The sequence below is a fragment of the Opisthocomus hoazin genome, chromosome 1 (genome assembly GCF_030867145.1).
Source record: "Opisthocomus hoazin isolate bOpiHoa1 chromosome 1, bOpiHoa1.hap1, whole genome shotgun sequence".
In the NCBI taxonomy this organism is placed as follows: Eukaryota; Metazoa; Chordata; class Aves; order Opisthocomiformes; family Opisthocomidae; genus Opisthocomus; species Opisthocomus hoazin.
This window is the reverse complement of record NC_134414.1, coordinates 63,525,768-63,549,340: the sequence shown is the minus strand read 5'-3', so window position 1 is coordinate 63,549,340 and position 23,573 is coordinate 63,525,768. Positions and strand designations below refer to the sequence as shown.

The 23,573-nt window shown below is 42.3% G+C and overlaps 1 protein-coding gene across 1 annotated transcript; it reads left to right on the top strand.

Moving 5' to 3' along the window:
- The first annotated feature begins 1,391 nt into the window (after window positions 1–1,391).
- SLC15A1 (solute carrier family 15 member 1) lies at window positions 1,392–22,580 on the top strand. Its single transcript, XM_075434052.1, has 22 exons — window positions 1,392–1,541; window positions 2,495–2,579; window positions 2,674–2,815; window positions 5,682–5,801; window positions 5,975–6,074; window positions 6,318–6,408; window positions 8,312–8,395; window positions 9,496–9,578; window positions 10,732–10,818; window positions 11,831–11,920; window positions 13,202–13,246; window positions 13,349–13,381; window positions 13,525–13,613; window positions 14,891–14,972; window positions 16,478–16,603; window positions 17,919–18,068; window positions 18,547–18,596; window positions 19,204–19,314; window positions 19,451–19,547; window positions 19,976–20,122; window positions 20,961–21,068; window positions 22,392–22,580. The coding sequence occupies exons 1-22, from the start codon at window positions 1,392–1,394 to the stop codon at window positions 22,578–22,580; spliced, it is 2,259 nt and encodes a 752-aa protein (XP_075290167.1).
- The last annotated feature ends 993 nt before the right edge of the window (window positions 22,581–23,573 follow it).

The following is a 23,573-nucleotide window of genomic DNA, read 5'->3' as shown; positions in this document are numbered from 1 at the left end:
GATTTGTTTCGAGCTGAACTTCCCCCATGTCTTCCAGTGGTTTTAAAGGAATGTTATTTAGTAGTTTCCATTAACTTCTGTGTTTTTCTCTCCACAGCTGCAAAACCTAACAGTAAGGGCAAGTCGGTAAGTATTGTTTTCTCTTATAAAAGGTTGCTATACTGACTGTCTTTGGGTTACGTTGTTTGGGTAACATTAGCAGTACACAAAAAAAATTATCATCCTACAAATGTACTTTTAAAGTGTAAAATAATGAGTTATTGGTCAACACACGCAAAGCAGCCTGGTAGCTTATTACATCCCAGCTCAGCACTAGTGTGCTCACCACCCTGATAAAATGTCTGAAGGGCCTTTGCTGACTGAGCAGACATCAGCTGGGAGGAGAAGGGTCCCCGGAGCCCATCCTTCATGTGGCTGAGTTATCACCATCCGACTCTCCCTTAGGACTCTCTACCTTTCAGTGTTAGTTCTTGCTCTTGAATCTTTGAACTGTTGATGACACCTGTCTCAGCAACCCTATCTCTGCCTTTGCTTTTCTTATCTTGCGAGGTTTTACCCTGCAGACTTTCCCCGCAGGTTTCTCACAGCTTTGTGGCTTCCTCAGCAGCCAAAGCCAAAGCTGTGCAGCAGGGTGGTGTCAGATCTGTGTCTGGCATCCCCAGGGCAGGGGAAGATTATGGAGAGCATTATAAAACGTAACCTTCAGGATATCTCTTCAGTGGTGGATCCAGTGCCTACTGGCCGATAGGGATCGCAACATAAAATGTTTCAGTAATTGTGTGTGCATATGCACACGTATAATGCACCAGAGGTTTGAGAGGGCCGTATAGTGCAAAACAAGAACAGTATAGGTCATATTATCAAGGTATAACTGCATATTCTCTTCTTGCTTGTATTATCTTGGAGAAATAGAAGGTCTGTTACCTTCTGAAAGACTCTGTAGCTTTCTCCTGCATGCCCTGGTTGCACTGCGACCTGCAGATCTCTGCCAGCTCAGGGGCAGCCAGTAAAAACCCACCCATGGCTGCTGTGCCGGTGTGTGAATGCAGGACATCTCCGCAAGGCACATAAGCGCTGGTGGCTTAAAGCAAAAACCTAGCCTTGGTGGAAACTTGTTACTTCCCCAGTTCAGCATGTACCACCACCTGCACAGTAAACTGTTGGGTGGTGTGATGGTGTAGCACCAGGGAGGTTTGTGAGAACCCCAAGAAGGACAAAAAGGTTTTAGTGAGATTTTTGTGAATTTCTGGTGGGGACAGGTCCCATCAGTCCCTGGGCCGGGACTGCCTTGTCCCTTTTTTCTGCAGGCAGACACAGGGAAGGCTGTCTCCTGCTTCAGATGGGGACATCCTCTCCTCCCCAGCTGGGTTACACTGGCAGAAACCAGCTGCATGGTGTTGGTTACTGGTTTAGGTCCTGACCCAACAACTGCTGAGATTAAAACCTTTTGGGTATATCTCATGGGTGCTGAGCCAAATCTTCACAGTGTGGTTCCCGATCCACCTCTTTCAGAGCACGAATGTTTGTTTGGCTTAGTGATGGTGTGTGGACAGGGATGCATGGCATTCGTCTGTATGAACTCCAGTCCACCAAAAGCTGTATCCAAATTTGGGCTAGTTGTCCAGAGCTCCTACCTTCAGCTAAGGGAAGTAGGCACCTTCAGGTGGGTTTTCTCTAATTTGGGGATACATGTGGATGATCTTCCTTTGGAGACACCTCTTTCTGCACATGGAGGATCTGACAAATCAAAAGTGACAAGTTTCTATGTAGACCTCTAATTTCAGTTGCTCTAAAGCTAGATGAGTCCCCCCTGGCACTCAACTCTGCTGAAGTCAGATTCTTTCAGTGAAGATCCTTGACAAACCATGGGTAACATGCGCACTATGTACTTGGTTCAGCTGATAACAAGCTGTTCAGGCTGCTTGGACATCCTTGTGTCTGAATCGGACTGCCAGCAGTACTCTTGCCAGTCTGTTATTTTTGTTTTTCTTGCAGTATTCACAAATTAATAAAATGTTTAAGCACTTACCTGTCTCAACTGGGAGGTATCTAGCAATAGCCTCAGGCTTCTAATTTTGGTGTGCTGTGGGGGTTTGGCATGGTGTTTTTTGTTGGGCTTGTTTTTTTAAAAAAATTTTGGCTTTTTGCATAATTTTGGATACCAGTCAAGATTGCTCTAAGGGTTAGATGCTGAAGACTTCAAATGTGCATAGCGCAGCACTTGAAGGTCAAATATAACATTGCTAAAGATGCCTTGCAAAGGTTAGATGAAAAATCAGTAGAGCTCTGGGGACCAAGAGGGGAAAGTGAGAATTGACTCTTGCTTCAGGTGAACCAGTGTTGTTCCACAGAAGCTCATGTAGCCTCTTAACCCCTGAGTACCTACCTGCTCTGCTGAGTCGGTACTGAGCTTGCTCAAGTTGTGGGTTGCAGTGAGCAACGTTAGTCTGTGTTGCATATCCCTGAGCTCACGCTGTCTGTCTCTTGCCTGCAGCCAAGCATCTTTGGCTACCCCTTGAGCATCTTCTTCATTGTAGTCAATGAGTTCTGCGAGCGGTTCTCCTACTATGGCATGCGAGGTATGTCCCATGTCCTGCGTCTCCTCATGCTGACCATTACTTACCCAGCCCTGACTTTGGTTTGTAACCCGTCATTTTGTTGTTCTTCCTACAGCGGTGCTCGTTTTGTATTTTAAATATTTCCTGCAATGGGATGACAACTTGTCTACAGCCATCTACCACACATTCGTGGCTCTGTGCTACTTGACACCAATCCTTGGAGCGCTCATTGCGGACTCTTGGCTGGGAAAGTTTAAGTGAGTGCTTCCTCAGAAACCAACCAAAAAATTGTGAAAGCTCTTCTGAGACCAGTGTTACTTAAACCATCTCCTAAAGCAGCAGCTCAGAAGAACAGCTTCAGAGCTGGTTTTGGCTACTGCAGGATTGTTTCTGGTTTTTTCCCAAAGCTTGGGGTTTTAATTGATTTGGCTCAGACCGAACCTGCACTACAAGTTAACAAATGTTACAGTTCTGCTAATCAGCTAAGGACAGTATCTTGCTTTCCAAGCAAGCTGAATGGTTTTTTCTCTCATCTGGACAAGATGTAAGCTAAACTAAGGAAAGTATTCACCAAGCTCCAAAAAGAAATAGATACTGGAGGTTATAATTACATTGGATTGAGTCTTTACCTATTGCAGGTGGCCAATGAAATAGTGAAATACTGAATTATCTGGTATTAACTAAGGCTTATAATATATTCTACAATATTCTGTGATTTCAGTATTGACTTGACAGCTCAGTGGGAGGTTTTACTGAGTTGCATCTCTTCCCTTAAATGATGAATTCTCGGTTTTTACCTGCGTGCTGGTTGCTCAGAAAAGTACTGCTGAGTGAAGTGCTTTGAAATGTAACCAAATTATTTCCAACAGCCTGATCTAGCTCCCCTTTACTGAGGTTGTAATTCTAATAGTGTTTACTTTGCCAGAAAAAAGCACAATAAAGATTTTATGGAGGGATATGAATCAGGAACGTTAGCTGACTTGTCAAAGGTCTCCCAGAGATTAGAGGTGAAGCTGGTTGTGCGGTCGGTCGGCTGCAGGCTGCACCATCTTCTGCTGCTGTGCTGACAGCCTCTAGGAGACCAGGGCTGCAGCCACTGTCAGGTGTGCTCTGTGGAGCTGGCCCCATCGCTGTGAACTCATTGCAAGTAGCTTGGTATCTTGCAGACCGCAGCCTGAACGTATGTGTGCTCACTTGTTCAGGTGGTATGATTTTTTAAGTCTTTTTTTTTAATCTGTTTTGGCTTTTACCTGTTTTATCAAGATGAAGCTTTGAGACCTTGCATGCCTTGTCCTCTGGTACTTGTGTGTACCAGTGCCACAGCTGCAAGCCCCTGGCCACCAGATTCTTTACAGGAGCATGGTAGGATGGCTCAGGGCTTAAAACTGGAACTTGAAGATTGACAAGAAAAAAACACGCTTTTGGACAAAAATGAAATAATTTTCTTGGTTTAATGTATAGAATGCCCTAAAATACAGCACGATGCCAGGAGAAAGGCTTAAACAATAATTCGTTAAAAAAAAACCAACTATGATGACAAGAGGAAGAGGAGGTTACCCAATAAGTGTTAAGCACTCGTATACGAGAGACTCAAACCTTACACAGACCATGTTCTCCGTGCAGTGTCTGCCAAGGAGGATGCTGGGACCTGCTCACGTATTGGTAGATGTGAAATTCTTGGGGAAAACAGTACAAAATTGCAATTGTTTTTTAATTGGGTACCAGCTATGCAGTGCCAATTATGTAAGCGTTGTCTTCGCAGCATGCTTATGAGCCTCACAAATAAAAACCAGAAGTTTCTCTCCTGGTCAGCTCAGGTTTTCCTTCAGCTGGAAACTTTCTCCTAGGTTGTTAAGCAACTGAAGTAACTATGTGGAAGTGGTATTTAGGGAAAAAATTTCTAATTGATCTACTAAATACCACTAAATAGCAGATTCACTGTTGCCCCACTGTATAGATTTTTACCCTGCTACAGGGAAGAGCACTTTGAAGTCAGAGAAACCTTCTTCTGAAGTGAGCAGAACTTGCTCAATGGTGTGAGTGATGCTTCCTCTGTCCATCTTGCATCAGGGTGCTCTGAGCTTGCTGTGAGGATCTCTTGCCGTTGTCAAATAGATTCGGATCGTCCTAGGTCCTTGAGCCTTGCCCTTCATTGTCATGGGCTGCACTGGGTGGGGGACTGCTTCTCCTGCAAACTAGAGTTTTAAATAATGTCACATCATTGCACCCTGTTTCTCCTGCTTTTCCTCCAAACTGGAGACCTGGGTCTGTGCCTATAGAATGGAGACCCAACCAAGGAAGCGGATGAATGTAGATTAAACTATAGTCGCATACTTTAGCTCCAACAAAGTTAAAATGGAGTACGTTCTTATGTACAAGAAAAGAATGGACTCTAAAGCCGTGGTGACAGGGGCTGGTCATTCTGCAGTATTGCCTTCCTAGGCATCTCCTGGTGGAGGAAAGTCGGGCTGAAAGCCTGCAGTCTGTGCTTTTCAGTGCTGCTCTCGCTCTGCGCTGAGTTTAAGGGTGTTGCTACACTTACAGCCGAGAGAGTAGGGTAATAAAGGTGTTGCTCACAACAGTATTTTGGAGGGGTTCCCATGTTTAAAGTAGATTTTTAATTTTTTTTTTTACTCCTTGCACCTAAAATATAAAAGAACATAGAGAATGTTTAAACAATATTAAATTCAGTGTAATTTGCATAATTCAGTGCTGTGGAGGAGTACACTTCAGCTTTACTGTATATGAAATATGATAATGGCATTGGTTGAAGTTAATTATTAAAAAGGAAGCCACTGAAGATTTTTAAATCTGTCCTATGACCTGGTGATATCTACAGAATCCATTTGTCATCTTGCCTTGCTTAATTAAACAAGGCTAGCTAAAGTAATAATATTAATTAAAGAAATAAAAGAATAGAAATATTGTGACAGAGGTATGTGGACACATTTTTACAGTAGCTTGTGATAAGTTGAGTCTCTAACTTGTCGTGTGTATTAATTATGCTTCTTCACTAGGCATCTTTGGAATGAGCAAAAGTCTGCATTCTCTCTGTGTGTGCATGTGTATTTGTGTATAATTGTTTCAACATATCTAAAAATTTATCTCCTCTCTGTATCATAGGACCATTGTCTCCCTGTCTGTTGTCTACACGATTGGGCAGGCAGTCATGTCTGTGAGCTCCATAAATGACCTGACAGATCACAACCGGGACGGCTCTCCCGATAATGTATCAGTGCACATGTGAGTTGTCCTGTACGCGGGTTTTTTCAAGGCTGATGAAGGGTGGGAAAACTTATGCCTTAAACTTATGCTATTTGAATTTCAACTGTCTTGCAATTGGTCTCTTACACTTTAAGTAAGAAAGCAAAGTTAGGTTTTTTCTTTTTGTTTTTCTTTTTTCTACTGTGTTGCAGTGCTCTGTCCATGATTGGCTTGATCCTCATTGCACTTGGCACTGGTGGGATCAAACCTTGTGTGGCAGCATTTGGTGGAGATCAGTTTGGAGATGATCAGGTAACAAAGTCTTTCAGGTATTCAATTATACAGATACTCTTACCAGTGTTTGACTGTTAGGATGATCTAATAATATATGTATTTAGAGACGTGCATTGCTGTAGTGTTCCCTGAGTAGCTGAAGAAGGAGCTAGATAACTATTTGTCTTGAACTGTTCGAACAGAGCTGCTGATTGTTTGATCTAGCCTGATCAACGTGGTTCTGACTAAGCCTTTCTAAACATCTTTTTGTTTTTACTGTAGGAAAAACAAAGAAGTAGATTCTTTTCGATCTTTTATTTGTCCATTAATGCTGGAAGTCTCCTATCTACTATAATCACCCCAATTCTCAGAGGTAAGGCCACACAGTTGTTTATAAAATAGTTAAACATCAGTAAAGGATGAGCGTGGGACTGCAGTCCAGTTAGGTTTAAATGCAGGGTCTCCTCTTTGACACCTGGTGGAGTTATCTGGCAAGTAGTCTTCAAGTTTTCATGTGTGTCATCCAGCTTCTTGCAGGCGAGGTACTGTCAAATCCAAGCCAGTCTGAGATTTGAAATGCCTTCAGGATCAGAAGTACTAGTCTGAAGAGACATGCTGAAGCCATCAACTTGGATGCCTGCTTAATTCCATGGAGGTGCAAATGTGGCACCTCTTCCAATGCCTTTAAAACCGACGCACGAGAAAGAGTTGTGCTGTTTGCTGGGAAGGGAAAGCAGGAGAGAGCCCTCTGCTCTGGAAGCGGAGACTGTTCCAAAGAGTGCCTGTGCAAAGCACAGAAGCACCTGTGCGCATGGGAACGCAGTTATCCATGTGGCAAAGTAAATAACGTTTTTCACATCGTTGAAGGAGAAAGTTATTTTCTCTTCTGCTTATAACGAATAGTGTGATCCTAAACAAAAAGCAAACAATTCATTGATCCATATGTGTATGGATTTTTGTGGCAAGCTTACACAGATGGTGCTGTATGGATGTGCCTGGCAGGCGTTTGAGGAAGGCTGTTTTTCTCAAAAGAAAGAAAACAACATGTGAGTTCTGGAATAATGCTAAAGCTCTGGGCTGGAGTCCTGGCCTTTCAATTTCTTGACTAGAACAGACTGTGTAGAAGCATTTTAGATGTTTGCTTAATGCAAATTCTATCCTTTCTTAAAATGGAAGAAGATATATGTAAGGCAAAACATGCAGTTGACTTCCATGCTGATGAAGGGTGAAAACTACCTTGGAAAACCAGACAAATTCAGCTGAGGAAAGTGATACTGTTATGTCCTGTAAAGGTTTAACCAAAAGGCTAATACAAGAATCAAGACGTTAATTAGCTGCAAGCTAATTTTTTTAAAAAGCAAGCTCTCCAATTCTCCTGTTAGAAGTACGGTGAAAAAAGTGATAGCTTTTTTAGTCTTTTACTTTTCCCTGTTTGTAGCTATGTCCACACTTTGCACATCATTTCAGCACGTATGCATGAAGTTTATAAAGTCAAATCCCTAACTACTGCTGAGGGGGTTTGAGCATTTTTTCAATAAGCTACACTTATTATGTATGTTACTTACATCTTTGTTTATTAACTTGTCCCAAGACTTTTGTAATCCAGTTTTTCTCACTAAGAACATGCATTTGACAATTCTAGTAGGATTCTTCACTTATCAATATAAAACTAAATATAAATCTCCTATGAGGAGAGGCTGAGGGAGCTGGGACTGTCCAGCCTGGAGAAGAGAAGGCCCAGGGGGATCTCATCAATGTACATAAATACCTACAGGGAGGGTGCAAAGAGGACGGAGCCAGGCTCTGCTCAGTGGTGCCCAGGGACAGGACCAGAGGCAATGGGCACAGGCTGAAACATGGGAGGTTCCCTCTGAACATCAGGAAACATTTTGTCACTGAGAGGGTGACCGAGCACTGGCACAGGTTGCCTGGGGAGGCTGTGGTGTCTCCATCTTTGGAGAAATTCAAAAGCTGCCTGGACATGGTCCTGGGCAACCCGTTCCAGGTGGCCCTGCTTGAGCATCAGGGTTGGACCAGATGACCTGCAGATGTCCCTTCCAACCTCAGCCGTTCTGTGTTTTTTGTAATATGTAATTCCCCTTTTCTGTAATGAAAGATAAATTGGATAGTGATCATCCACTCTGTCAATAACATCAGCAGAGATTCCCCCCCCCCCCCCCCGCCTGAATTAACAGTGAATGCAAAGAACAGAATCGCTATATAAAATACTGGCAGCATTGACTGGGACTCTCACCTAATGTTACTTTGCACTTCAGCTCAGGATTGTGGCATTCATAGCAAACAGCGATGTTACCCACTGGCTTTTGGAGTTCCTGCTGCCCTCATGGCTGTCTCCTTGGGTAAGTGGAACTGTTGCCATCTTGCTGCTTCAGTTATAGACCTGATGAGATGATAACGTTCTCAGAATAATGAGAAAGTGGTAGAAATCTTCAGGTACCAACCTCTACCAATATCCGATCATTTCTGCAGTTTTTGACTTAAACTTTTTTCTTGGTTGGGGGGTGGGTGGGATTAACCTGAAGCAGTCTTACAGAAGAGACCGGTTTACTGGGAGAGACTGATGGGACTGGAAAAAATATGTCAATGAATTCTGTACGTTATGTAATGCACTGTCTATATTTCTTGGCCTACTGGGGTGTATAAATAAGATCTTTTGAATGTAGTGTGGAACTCTGAGAATATGTGCTTTTTGGAAACTATCCTTAGTCCAGGACAGCAAACTATAAGGTAACTGTCCTTGCACTGGAGGAAGGCCATACTGGTGTGTCAGTGTTTCACAGACATGTTCCCTCCCTGAGCCTTTCTACTGCAGCCCAAAGGCCAAGAAACTGGGGGGTGTAACTACGTACACAATAGCCCTCGTGGTCCTGGTCCTTTGTGGCCCTGACTGGGAGCCCACCCCAGGTGGATGACCCCACCTTGCCTGTGCACCCAGCCCAGGGCAGCTGGTGGCCGTGTCCTGCCCCGCACGTGGGAGGGTGAGGCCGGGGAATGTGCCTGGGCGTGGGAGCTGAGGACACCTTGGCGAGTCCCGCCGCTCAGGCAGAGCCTCACGTGTCCCTGCGTGATGCCAGCTGCAGTGTCCTGAGCTCCTGAAAAGGAACCCATAAAGCTGTCTTAACCCAGTACAGCAAGGCCAGAGCCAAGGTCAGAAGCGGTGCTTGTTTTGACCATCCCTCAATTAAGCTAACTTTGCACCGAGGACTTATCCTAACAGTTTCTAGATTTAGTCTTATGTCTTAAATAGGAGCAGTCTTCTGGTATTAATTTGATTTATTTTACTGTATGATAACGTGCCAATAGGCAATTTCATTGCTCCTTAGGAGTCTTATTCCCACCCTGATGTAACTCCTTGACTGTTACATTTTCCATACCAAATTATTTGCCACTCTTTCCAATTAATACTGAGTTGCTTTTGGTTTCTGTTTGCGTGTTGTAGTTGTGTTCGTAATTGGAAGCGCAATGTACAAGAAGGTTCAACCTCAAGGAAATATAATGATTCGAGTTTCCAAATGCATTGGAGTAAGTACTATTTGTATTCCCAAAAACCCTGGCAGCAATTTTTATAACTGTTCAGTAAACTTGCCTAGATCGGAAATCTGTCATAATATGAGGAAAGCTTCTGAAGTTTTTTACTTTTTTCCTTACAGAATGCTTCTTATTGACACCTCTAGGCTTAGACTGCCTTTTTATTTTTCTGTATCTTGGTTTATATGTAACTTGATACACACAGGAAACAAAGTAAGATGTCAGTGATGTGTAAATGCTTATCTTAACTTCTGGGAGTCATTCCTTCCTCACTTGTGCACCTTTATGCAGCCTTGTAGTAAGAGGCAAACATGCATTGACCCAAGTCAAGAGCAGGGCTACTAGTATATCTTATGAGCAAAAACTTATTGCTTATTAAAGGGAAGTTATTTACAATGCAGAGGTATATTAATCCCTGCTGTATTAGGGAGGTCAGAGGTTATGTGTCAGTGCAAGCCTGCAGGGAAGGGAGCTAAGTCTGCATGAATGATAGCACTGCATGTCCCAACTTTGAGACTAGGGGATTTTTTTCATTTTTGGGCTGCTTCATTCTCCATGCAGATCTGCCAGCTTGTTATAGTCCAGACCATTGCTTCTCTTGTAAATACTGTTAAAACCACATCTCTGTAGGTGACTTTGGCCATCGCTTAGAGTGCTGCTGCTAAGGCTGAGCTCAGCCTTGCATATTGTTCCGTGCAGAAAGTCCTAGGAGTTCTTTGGGACTATATTTGCATATATTCAGTGTCAAGGTATGATGAGGACTATCTAGAAGACGCAGCTTCTCATAGTGAAATGTACTCTTACAGCCATTCAGCTCTGAAAACCTGTGCATATGACATCCTACTATTTATTGCTGTACATCAGTAAGTCTGAAGTAGGCACGTCTTCAAGTTCCTAGCAGCAGCCCACATTGAGCGAGGTTATGCTGAGCTGTTTGGCTCACCTAATCCCAGGTGCACACTCACCTTGATATGCAGTGTGAGGCCTTGAATGTGGTATTCGCTTAGATGCTTAGAGCAGTTAACCAGAAGTTACCTTTAGCACCCCTTAAACGCTAGCAGAAAGAGTGTCATCTTTAATGACAAAACAGCTTATAGCACTTGCAGATATTTGTAATGTTATTAAACAAAATTCTGTCTTTCCTCAGTTTGCCATCAAAAACAGGTTTCGGCATCGCAGCAAGGAGTTCCCCAAGAGAGAGCACTGGCTAGACTGGGCGAGTGAGAAGTACGATGTAAGTACTCCCGTGCCGTGACATCCCCTGACCCTCAGCTTCTCTTCTGTCTGCTCTGAGCTGTTGCCTGCAGCACTGGGAAAATAGTTTTGGGCCCCTCAGTCATTTAGGAGCTAATGGTCTGGCCAGACCCCAGTGCTCCCCAGGAATTGCAGGTTATCACCCCAACTCCTGTGGCAGAAAGCAGAGCTGTGAGTTAATGCTCTGTGTGATCATAGGCTGCCCAGGGAAATTCGAGGGAGAAAATGAAAAGACTATTTCCCTTGTCAAACACAAGCATGTATTAGGTTTTGAGTTAGTAAAAGAGCGAGCATTATCCTTATCAACTTTTTGTTTCTCTCTGTAAACTGGCTTCAAACAAATATACTGGTTTAATGACTGCAGAAGGGAAAAATGGGCACGGTGTTAACTGTCATGTTTAATGTGCAGGACCGTAACACTTGACTTGGGATCAAACTGCAGAATTATGCTTAGGAATTTCAGCTTCAGTGGATGAACACTGCATCCCCCGGCCTCAGTACAGGCTCCTTCCCATGACTCTCAAAGCCTTGTCCCACAGCCCCCAACCACGTCCCTTGCCTCCTATGCACCCTGCCCTGCTGTCAAGGGCAGCACATACCTTAGCCTGTCCCTTTTATTTTCTTTTTGCCTATATGCATTTTCTATGTGTGAAATTCATTCCGTAGTCACCCGCTGTTCAAACACCTCCTTGCTAGAAAAATAACGCAGCGCAAAGCGCTAAATGTTGTGCTGCCGTGAGTATACATGCCAAGAGGCGCGGGGCTCTGATATGAGTGTCACCTTTAACCAGCGGCCCTTCCCACACCCACAAGCAGACCTTGTGCTTTTTAACAGAAATCAGCAGAGGTACCCACAACATGCAAAGTTCAGGAGGTGTGTAAATATTACATGATGTGTCTTGACCTGTTGCTGTGCTGTGAATAGCAGTCTGTGCAATGGTCGCTCTTCTTTTCATAAGCAATTCTTCTTGTGCCATTCTCGTTTGCTGCAGAAACGACTGATTGCTCAGACAAAGATGGTGTTGAAGGTGCTTTTCCTTTACATCCCTCTCCCCATGTTCTGGGCACTTTTTGACCAGCAGGTAAAGTAGAGATTGTTTGGTTTGGCGATTAGAGCTGTACCATGTCACTCTATGTAATCTAAGGTCACCAGACATACAAGGCACCTATGGGAGGGTAGAAAATAATTCTTTGCAAATTCTTTAACCTGGTTCTAACCTGAAGGAGTAGTTACTGAGTCATGTTAGTACAGGATGTTCTGCAGCCAGGAGAAGCCTGGCTTTTCTGGAAACGCCCAGGACTGCTTCAGTGACTGAGGCCTCTCCAAATCTCGTATCAGCCAGGACTCAGAGGATGAAACAGTAGTTTAAAGTTTTGTTTTGTTTTTTTTTTTTAGTTGTAATGCTTCTTCCACTGTCGGTTGTGAGGTGAAATGTAGGGCCCTAGTGTAAACGTTCTGGAGAATCGGGGCTGAAATGACCTGGGAGCCAGTTTGCTTAATGAAACTTGTTACAAATACCTCACGCCTTCAAGCAGAAGTGTAAGCCTGTAATTCCCATTCACTTGGTGGACTGAGTGCTCAGGACTCTCAAAAGCAGGCTTTTGTAGTGAAGTATTGAGGTATGAATTTAGGAGGGCATCTGGCAGAACCAGGGGCTGACAGGTTTCTCCAGGGCAGGCTGTAGGAAGTTTGGTCCAGATCGCCTGGATTGTGCTGCTTCAGTCCAGTACCAGTGAGCTGTAACTGTCAGTGTGACCTGTCAGAAATAGGCAGCCTTGCTATGAAATTCAGAACTAAATACTCCTTACACGAGTAACAACTCGTATCTCAGACAGTGGCGCTGCGCGGCTGGGTAAAGGCTCTCACCACAGATGCGGTGACACGCATTCCTGTCTTGCCCTGGGCTCAGGCTGAAAGACAGCCCCGCTTGAGCCGGCTGTAGGCAGGTTTTCAGCACAGAGGGCTCAAGGCAGGATGGGCTGTGTGAAGGATGGACGGACGTGTCAGTGGCGTGGGGTGCTCGGGCACAGGCAGGTGGCACAAAGATGCTCAGGCAGCTTCTGTGCACAGCACACAGCAGTGCTCTGCGCGGGACGTCCCTGCCATCTCTCCACCTAATCTCTGCATCTAAATTATTTTCCACTCTGTTTCATGAAACTAGTAAATAAAGCGAAATGGGCCACAAGGATCACTTCTTTGTTCAACTGATTACATTGCAGAGTAAGAATACTCCTGTAGCAAGCCAACTTTATTTCTTATTGTATTGCATGCCTTTCCCAAAACCTTACTTTTAAAAACAATTCAAGAGCACCTTTGGCAGATTGACTTACTGTGGCATTTAACTTTCTCTTCTTTTGTTAAGGGGTCAAGATGGACACTGCAAGCCACAACAATGGATGGGAATTTTGTAGGTTACTTTTTATTGCTTTTTTCTTCATTATCATTTACTTTTCAGATCATTTTTATTTGTTAACATTATATTAAAGCATATTTATTTTTTCTTCACCAGGGAGCTATTCAGATTCAGCCGGACCAAATGCAGGTACAGTAATCTTCTCCCTCCCAATTCTAAGTACTTCCCAAAGATTATATTTTTTTATATATATATATATAATAATTGCCGTTCATTTAAAAAAGGACTGTGAAAAAAGCTTATTTTTCCCTTCTTATGTTCATCTTTAACAGACTGTGAATCCCATCCTGATTATTATAATGGTCCCAGTTGTAGATGCTGTGATTTATCCTTTAATCAAGAAATGCAAGATCAATTTTACGTAAGTTGATGTACTTGCCCAAATTCAACAGAGGCTCATTTTAGTGGTTTCTTTAAACTGCTCTTCCAGCCCTAATGTAACAAAAGCAAGCATTCACCTCAGAAGAAAATAGAAGTACATTTAAAATAGGGTTACTATTTCAAATAAATAAAATTTTAAAAATATATGCTGCAAGTGGTATGTACAGGCACCACAGACTAGAGGAAGAGAATCTAATAGTAAAGTAACAATATTTTCCAGTTAAGGGCAAAATCTTCTGATTGCAGGAGACATGCTGTTTACTGTTTTCTACTTCCTCTGTGTCTAACCCCTCTCCCTCTGAAAGCGTAAGAAGTAGAAAAGCAACATACAAATACAACATCCTTAACGTGTGTCATGTTTTGGACTTGAAACTACCCGAGACAAGATGTGTTCAATCCCAGTGAGGTGTCAGGCTCACTGGGTACTTCTAGATGTAGCTTCAGAGGGCATTGCACCTGAAAAATAATGTTGGTAGTGAAGTGGCTGCCACTTGCAAGTTGGAGAGGCAGAAGAGAATACAATTCTTGAAACAATTTTTATAGGGCTAAGATGCATTACTAGTTCTCCACCTAGTTATGAAAAATTGGGGGTGTGTGCTGTACTGGAAATCTGCCACATTTGTGGATGCTGTACATCACAAATGATGCCATAAATGAAATATCTACCTTAAATTTACCCTTACAGCTTCCCTGAATGTCAGTAAATGTCTCCTAATTCAACGTATTTCCCTGACATTTTAAGTTCAATATTACTTTGATTTAAACATAGCAATATAGACACAAGTTGCAACCCTTTTTTAAAAGGCACAACTTGTTGTCTTAAAGCTAACAGGCATACTAGGTTGTTGTGGTTTTTTCCTTTCTGCAGCTCAGATTTTTTCAGAAACCTAATAATTCTCTTCAGTCAATATTTGAGCCCAGTAGACACAGAGTAACAGTTTATTAGCATCTTGCAGGAAAGACAAAGTGGAAGGTGTCCCTACCCATGGCATGGGGGTTGGAACTAGACCATCTTTAGGGTCCCTTCTGACCCAAACAATTCTATGATTCTATGCGTTTCCTGATAGTGTGATTATGAATTGAGAGGTACGCAGCTTAGCAGAACACTTTCTGTAACAACATCAGCCCTTCAAATTGTGATAGTGTGCTACTGATGGCCATTTGAGTTTCCCACTGTGTAAAGAAAACAGCTAAGAGCTGAAGCTTTGAATTAATATTTGCCTTAAAACTCATGTATGTGTTTTGTTGTCGTACTAGGCCCCTGAGGAAGATCACTGTTGGTATGTTCCTTGCATCTTTGGCTTTTGTTGCTGCTGCCCTTGTGCAAGTGCAAATAGACGTAAGTTCAGCCACATGCAAGTCTTTACTATTAATCTTTAATTGTTAATACAGAATAAAGTATGTTTAAGGTGAAAATGAGCCAAGACTCCTAAATTTGGAACAAAGCATATGAGCACAGAAGTAGCAGAGGGAGGGAAAATATTATGCTAATCATACTATTGCAATATTCTTTAATAAAACTGACTGGCTAGGAACACCAGCCTGCAAGAAAAAAATCTCATCTACCATTAACACAAATCACACAACCTCAGGTCTTTAAACTGAGGTGAAAAGCTGGAAGCCAGAGATTTGTTTGGCCTACCAGGGAGCTGCTTTTTATCTCTGATCTCCTCTGATATTTAGACTGGAAGTGAACTGTGTCAGGCCACAGTCTGGGAAGCATCGTTACAGCGTGAGCAAAGATGATACCTGTTTAAGGCAGGATTCATCAGACCTAACTTTCCTTGCCCCAAAGGGAGGTGTCATGCCTGAACCAGATGTAGGTTTCCCCTGCAGCTGGGGAGTCAGCAACACCTCTGGGAGGTGATCCACTGCATCCCAAGATCTGAATAGCTATCCAGAGGTGCCTGCCTCCTGTCATGCACTGTCCAGGTGAGATGCTCAAATCTTCAATAACTTGAAGTTAGGAATGAGGAATTCTCTCCTTAATGCCTGGGAGTGGCAGAGAAACAATTTTTATATTCAACTCTGCCTCTTGAAGTTGAAAGTAGAGGATCTGGCTTTCAGTTGGTACTGACACATCCAGGCTGTCTCCCTGAATGCCCTGTTCAGAAGGCCAGAGCTGGGCACACACCCCCACCCCTACTGGCATTGGGCAGAAGTTTCACCAAAGCTGGTGACTTCCCAGACTGTTGCACAAGAATCTCCCACAGAAAGGTAAAGATGGACCTGGTTTTGTTGTGTGATGCACCTAAAGAGATTGAAGTGGACAGTAGTATGGGAAGTGCGATAAGGTTGAGGCAGAACTGAAACAGGCACAACTCTTTCAGCTCTTGATGTTCTGCAAGAACAGAAGCTATTTACTGTTAGGTCTGGTGGAAAGAGGAGTCTCCAGAATTTTGGTTTCTCTGGGCTATCGTACCAGGCAGCGCCCGTACATGCTTCTTCCCAGCTCAGCAGCACCAGTGCTGGGGGAGAATGAGACAGAACGTGGTGTAAAGAAACTTGGGAACTCAGGCATCCATAGGATGTGGGAAAAGCCCATTCCCGGAGCTGCAGAGTGGCCTTGATAGTGCCACTGTGCTGCAGGACATGATGAAAGAGGAGCCACATCTGGCCATGGAGGTGTTATTATGGAGGAGAGACTTCTTTCTTGAGGGAGCCGGAAGGCATCTTGGGTGGCTAGTAACAAAACCTGTTTTTAAAGTTGCATCCCTCTGACAGTCACAGATCATCAGGCAAATACTAATCTTCATCATGAGATAATTAAGATCACAGTAATTATAGTACTTTTTCCATGTGATTTAGGATAGGAAACTGATTTTACTTTTTCCTGTCCTACAGAAAACTCTTCCAGTTTTCCCTGCAGCTGGGCAATCCCAAATCAAAATAATAAATCTAGGTACTGATAATGCAACAGTTCAGCTTGAACCTCAACATCACACTGTGACTTTAACGTCTATGGAGTCAGTAAGTAACGGGAGATGGGGAATAGCAAGCAAAAAAACTAATTTGAGTAAGTCAAAGTAGTTCTTAACTAACGGCTCAGAACTTATTCTTTTCTAGGTTTTTTTCTCTACTCACTGTAAAGATTTTTTTTTTGTTGTGGAATGAATTGTTACTGAAAACAGTAAATGAAAAGATAGTAACAATTTCAATATTCTAAGTAGTACTACTTTTTTTTGGGACGAGTGTTTTTGTTTGTTTTTTTTTTTCAAGAAACTTTATAGTGCTTTTGACCTAATTGAAAATTTCACTAGTGCTAAAAAGGTGCCATTTCTTAACAGCAAGAATACCTCTTCCTTCAGTAAAAAAAGTCCATTTGGCTCTAAGTCACTACTCTTACTGTGGGTGATCACTTACTCAAACAGGGAGCTCTTTCTGTGCCTACATCATGTATATTAAGCTTCAGATTTTGCTGTCGGAGAACCTTTTCAGGTTCTATTACAGCACAACCTTGATAGTCCTGTTAACAGCAAAATGTGGTGGAGCTGGTGGACGTTTTTAATAATGGATGTTGAGAAGTGCGTTCTCTGATAGCCTGCAGTCCTATATCCACATAAGAGGAGAAACCCTGTTCCACCCTCCTCCAGATTTGCCTCACATAGAAACCAAGTTGTGAGGAGAAGACAAAGGCACCCAAATTGTATGCTGATGTGGAATTGATACAAGCATGGTGCACACCTGAAAATTAAGGGTGTAAAATGCTCCGCTCCCTACTGTAGATGTCTTATAATCCAGACATTTTGGACTGTAGCACGTTTATTAATATTTTAAATATTTTATGCTGATGAAATGTATTTAGCATATTTAAAACATGTCCTGGTAATAGTCAATCCTGTTATGATGAAACCGTAAAGATGCGTCTTGCATTTGCATTTCTTAGGAGGTGTTGCTATCTGGAAAATGCTGCATCTTAACTTATGCTAGTGCTGTCTCTGTAGCTAAACAGAATTTTACTTGGTGGTGGTGGTAAGCCTGATTTATCTGGAGCAAGAAATACACAGGAAAATATAGCAGCTATTCCATAATGCTTGTGGGAAGCTCATGTTACTTCGAAGCTTGTGTAACGAAAGAAATTAATGAAAATAATGATCAAATGAAATCGATGCTTGATGTAGAAAACCTAATAAAAAAGAAAATTAGAAGATGCTCATGATCTCTGGCACTTCAGAAGTAATACACGTGTAAACTTCTGACCTCTCAGAGTCTGTAAGACTCCCTCAAAGGTGTAGACAAATACACAGTTGTGTGGAAATTCATTGATCTTCATTTGTCTTTGTAGACGGGCTACATGACATTTGAGACTTCTCAGTTGCAATTGTTAAACATAATCTCTGGAGATAAAAATAGAACTGAAGTTATCGACTTGCCAGGGGGAAACCGTCACACTCTTGGATTTAAAAATACTGCGACAGGCATCGTTGCTGAATTGGTAAGTCTGCTTAATCCCCAAGATATACCTTAATGTCTTAGCAGCTATCTACATGGAGTGTGTGAAACTGAGAGAACAAGCTCTGGGTAGCTTTTCCTTTTGTCTTGTATTTCCCCCTCTCCGCTGTACCAGTGAGACTGGTGAGCGGTAGTGATCAGGGCAGGATTTTTTTTTTTTAATTTTATTAAAAAGAAAAACAAAAAAAAAACAAAAACAAACAAAAAAAAAACAAAACCAAAAAAAACCAAATAAAAAATGACCAACTTAGTATTTAACTTGACAATTACACTTTCACTAAGACTTAAATGTGTGGGCATACAATGTTTTCTAGTAGACATGTCTCCTAGTAGGACCCTAAAAGCAAAGGTCTGGAGTCTTCCTATGAAGCCTCTGTTATTTCTCGCTGCTATGTAATAGTGCACATTTAAGCTGTTCACTGATGCCAACAAAGTATCTTGATAATGGTCTCTTCCACCAGCTCTTTGACAATGTCACGTCAAAACCAGAAGAAGGAAATAATCTTATCAGGTAGAGTCTGTTTTGCTCCTAAATTTTGGCAGTAGCATGACTGTTTCTTCCACCTGCCGCTTGGGTGGACTCCACCAGCTTAACATAGCGTTCTATGCTGTGGGAAATCTCCGCTTGCTGGACACCTTGCTTGATGTTTAGGGTGTGTAGGAACCTCCAGGGCACAATTAATATAACCTGTCTTGCATGTTTACTTTGTATGGATGTGTATGTTTTGCTCCATTGCCTAGACTTTTTTTGTAGACAGCCAGCACAGGTTGCATGTCTATACCTCCTTTTTAATCTTGGCTAAGACGTATCCTACCACTGCTTTGTTCAAACCATTTCTTCTGCATCTTCCATTTGCAGATGTATTTGTTACCGGCTGTAGTAAAGGCTTGCTTTTGACTTTCTCCTAAGCAGGCAGTGGGCTGATGTGGATCTAGCTTGCTTTTTGCATTAGCCCCAATTTAAGAGATTTAGAGTTCTTTCAAAAATGTTAGCTGACAAAAATGAAAGGGGAAGACTTGATGCTTGCTGTGCTGCCAGTGTATAGTTAAAAGCAAAACCTGTATCCTTTGACTTGCGCTTATTTTTTTAAATATTTCATTACTCTTGCATTTTAAAGGTTCATAAACAATTTGCCTGATACTGTCAACGTCACTATGGGTGACACTTCTTTTGGAACACTGACACCTCTTTCTAATCACAGTAATTACAACCTTTTTCCAGGAGGAAGGTAAGTATTTTCCTTTACTTAAATGTAACCACTTAGACATACTTGTCCTTGGGAAAAGGACATAAAACTCTTCTGTTTTATATAATAGACACAATTGTCTAGACCTTCGGTCTGAACTGTATTTTTTGTTTTCCAGAAAACATAGTATTACAGTTACAGGAAGTCTAGAGGCTTGTTCAGTTACTTCAATGGCATTTGGTTTCGGCAGTGCCTATACAATTGTAATTAACAAGGTGAGTTGCCAGTGCTGTTGGATGGACAAGACAGAATGACTTTTCATGTCAGTATTTTCTTTAATGAAAAAAACACTTGTAAAGTGATCCCTCTTGGCCTTAATTGTACATATTATAGAATTATTGTATGTTCAACAGAACATAAGTCATTTGCATTATATCATTATCATACCCATCTTTTTTTATAGTTAGAGTTGATGTTTATCACTAATAGCCTTAAATCTTTAGCCTTATTAGACACTAAGACTTTGCATGGAGTCTGCTGTAAAATAACTGCTGCTCTGTAACTAGGTATGCAGTGCTTCATATACAATATTTTTTGCTTACCCAGAACTTTGTGTATTATAGAGATGATAGAGAATTGCTTAGAGTGCCTTTGGTGTACAGACTCTTTATCACTGTTCCTAATGTGCTATTTTAATTTCCAGTGTTCTGGAAACACTCTTGATGTAACATATTATGAGGATATCCCACCCAATACAGTCCATATGGCTTGGCAGATCCCTCAGTATTTTTTGCTGACGTGTGCAGAAGTAGTCTTCTCTGTCACTGGGCTGGAGTTTTCATACTCACAGGTAGGCTTTGCTCTTCAGAGCTCTCACTGTGTTAAGAATCCTGGTACAAAGGAAGACCTCCTGTGCCTTACTGTTTTTAAGTGGTGGTTCTATAGTGCTGCTTTGTTTGAACAATGACGTTCTTCAGGCCTCCCCAGCAGGACCGTAGGCTGGTGCAAGCTGGCCTTGTTTCACTAGCCTTCAGTGTTCTCCGTGAAACTATGCTGAAGTCTATCACTTGAAGACCTGACCACCAGTCCTCAAATTTCCTCCTCACATGTGACTTTCCATTGAAAATAAGTGGAACTGTACCGCTGCTGTAACAGCAAACTGGAGAGCCCTCAAATATAAAATGAACGAGTACTGACACCTTATCTCCACACCAATTTCCTCCCTACAGGCTTTAGCAGCAGTTTAATTATATACTCTTAATTCCTTTGTCTACCAGCTCTGGTTCGCGTTACTAGCTGTGTGTATTTCCTCCCTTAACTCTGAGCCTATAAACTGCAGTGATGGGAACATTGTAAGATGTGGCTTGCTAGACTACGATGCACTTGATTTCTTCCTTTAATATGTACCATGTGCAACTGAGTCAGATGTAAAATGTGCCTGTTGGTTACTTGGTGTATACAAAGTAAAAGGTGTTCTAGTCAGTACTAGAAATCTCTTGCTCCTCAAAGCCTTCCCCAGGCCTGTTTAGATCTCTAGCAATTTTTAATTAAAAACAAACCTAACCAAGAAACCCCCCCTTCCCCCCCGCAAGAAACCAGTATTTATTTTAATGTAAGGAATGCAGTAAGCATCAGAAAATAAGCGATAGCAGTGTTTGACTAAATCTCATGTGCCTTTACTTCTACAGGCCCCATCTAATATGAAGGCCGTGCTGCAGGCAGGATGGCTGCTAACGGTGGCTGTCGGTAACATAATTGTTCTGATCGTGGCCGGAGCATCCAAACTCAGCGAGCAGGTAAGCACGCTCGCAGTCGGCATGCTTTTGTATCATACTGTGAGAAAGCAGCTCTAACCCAGGGGGGAGTCACGGCTGATAATCCTCAAGCACAACTTCTGAACATCAGCATTACGGTGGATTTACATTTATAATCGGAATGTAGGAGGTTAGGGTTAGCTACAAGGGTGCACCAGTCAGTTGTAGAACTAGTGCTGGACTGAATCTCATTAGAGTATAAAAGTAACAGAGTTATGAATCTTTATAAGCTATCTGGATTAAAACTAGTGTTGGAGGCTGTGACAACAGGGTGGTAACTGGTCTTCTGGAGCCACTTCTAAAGTTTCTGTTGGTCTGTTTTCCCCAGCACTTCCTCAGTGTTTGTACACATGTATCTACATAAACTTTAAACATCTCTAACAAATACTACTTCAGCAAAGGCTTCTATCTCTTATCTGTTGTTTGCAATTCCTAACTCTTGCTATGTCAGGCTCCTTCTCTTGCAAGGAGCAGTTTCTAGCATCTCTGCAATAAATTGCTCCTCATGGTGTGGAAATGCTGTGAACTTCTGGGCTGAAATTCTAGATTGATGGGATTGAAAGCTACCAAAACTGCTCACTGCTAATGAATCTTCACCTGCATACCTCAGCCTTGCCCTGTCCCTTCTTCTGGCTCCACTGGTTTCAAACCTCACTCCTCAGGATGTGAAAGCTGTGCTTCTCCTGGTGAAGAGCACTTGGGCAAGACTTTCTCAGACTACTTGTGGCACTCCCCTCTGAGATCCCTGTTGGTTCATTACGGAGACCCTGTCTTTGGAACGGGCCTAGCAGTCCTGGTTTCAGCTAAATTAACCAGAAAGAGAGTGAAATAGAGCTGCTGAGGCTTTTTATGTGGAGACAGCACTTTGAATCCAAAGTTCCTGGCCTTGCTCTCTGCCCAGATCTGTGGTCAGTAGAAACTTTACTGCTGACCTAAGTGGAAGCAGGATCCCTGCCAGCCTGATTAAAAATGAGATTACCTGACCAAAAGAAGGGGCTGAGTTTCTTTTTTGGGCTTTCGCTCCGTTCCCATGCCTCCAGGAAGAGGATATTGAAGAACTCTTCAGCATTCATAGGACTTTTGTCTCTTCATTGAAGACAGAACTGCTGAAAGCGCCTCAATTCTGAGTTGCTTCAATATTTATTATATACATCTAATGCTTAGTCCTTTAAGTCACATGGTACTTGCTATATGTGCTCAGTTTCACCTTCTGAATTAACTTTATTCCTTACAAACAGTAAAAAGCTATAATTCTTCTGAGGAACAAATATTCGTGGATAAATCACACTTTTTTTTTTTTTACAGTGGGCAGAGTATGTGCTGTTTGCTGCCTTGCTGTTGGCAGTTTGCATCATTTTTGCTGTTATGGCTTACTTTTATACCTACGTTGATCCAAATGAGATAGAAGCCCAACTTGATGAAGAAGAAAAGAAAAGAGTCAAAAAGGATCAAGACGCCTATGAAAAGCAAGCTGAAGCTGACTCTCGGATGTAAAAGGTGTATTCAAGGAGTGTTTGTGACTTCTGGCATCCTGTTAACTATCCCTGCAGTAAGAGGAACTGGGGTATCAGTAACACCTCTGGATAATATGCCCAATGGGAGAGGTTAAGAAAAACTGTTTTCACTTAAAATGCAGCCTCTCTTGGGAAGTGAGAGGAAAAGATTAGTCTCTTGTACTGAACATGGTGTCCTGAAGAAACTCCAGCAGAATTTGCACTCTTAATGTACCTCAAGCTTAAATACTATAGCAGTAAAATATTGAAGTTGCACTTGGCACTATTAGAGCCTGTGAAAAGATGTATTTTTATACTGCATTTCAATTTTATATCATGAAAGAAGCAAGTATTTCCAAGAAATAGTAATCGAAGCCAAGCTGTCTGCATGACCCCTCTAGCCTCACTGTTACTTGAAAGCAGCAGGTCACATGTGCCTTAAATTCTTTTGTACTTCCTTAGGGATAATGGGAGCAAAGCTCTGGCACTGCTCAGGTTAAAACGCTGTCTGTGTTCCGCATGGCAGTAACATGGACATGCACTGTAATGCTTTATGTGCCTGTTAATTACCCATTTAACTCTTGTGATGTTTTTAACTAAATGTATTAATGAGGTGTCCACTCAGGTAAACAGACAATGGCAAATGACATTTGGAATAAGCAACAGCAATAAAGCTTTTGTTGTAACAAAATAATGGAAGTGATGTAAGAGGATGACTTAGTTACATGTTAACAAAACTTGATACCACCTCCCTACTGCTTCTTCATACATGCTCTGCCACTTGAAGATAATGGACTGGTGTCAGTCTTTGCTATTTCAATATACCTGTAACACCCATCAAATTTATAGTAAAGCAAGGCACGACCAAGATCCTCTTCCTCTTCACCCTGTTAGCCCTGTACTGGTACTGGTCTCTAAGGTCACCCAGGGAGCCTTTCCCAGGGATTCAAGATGCTGGGTGTCCCCCCTGCCCACAGGGCTGGGGGTTTCCTGG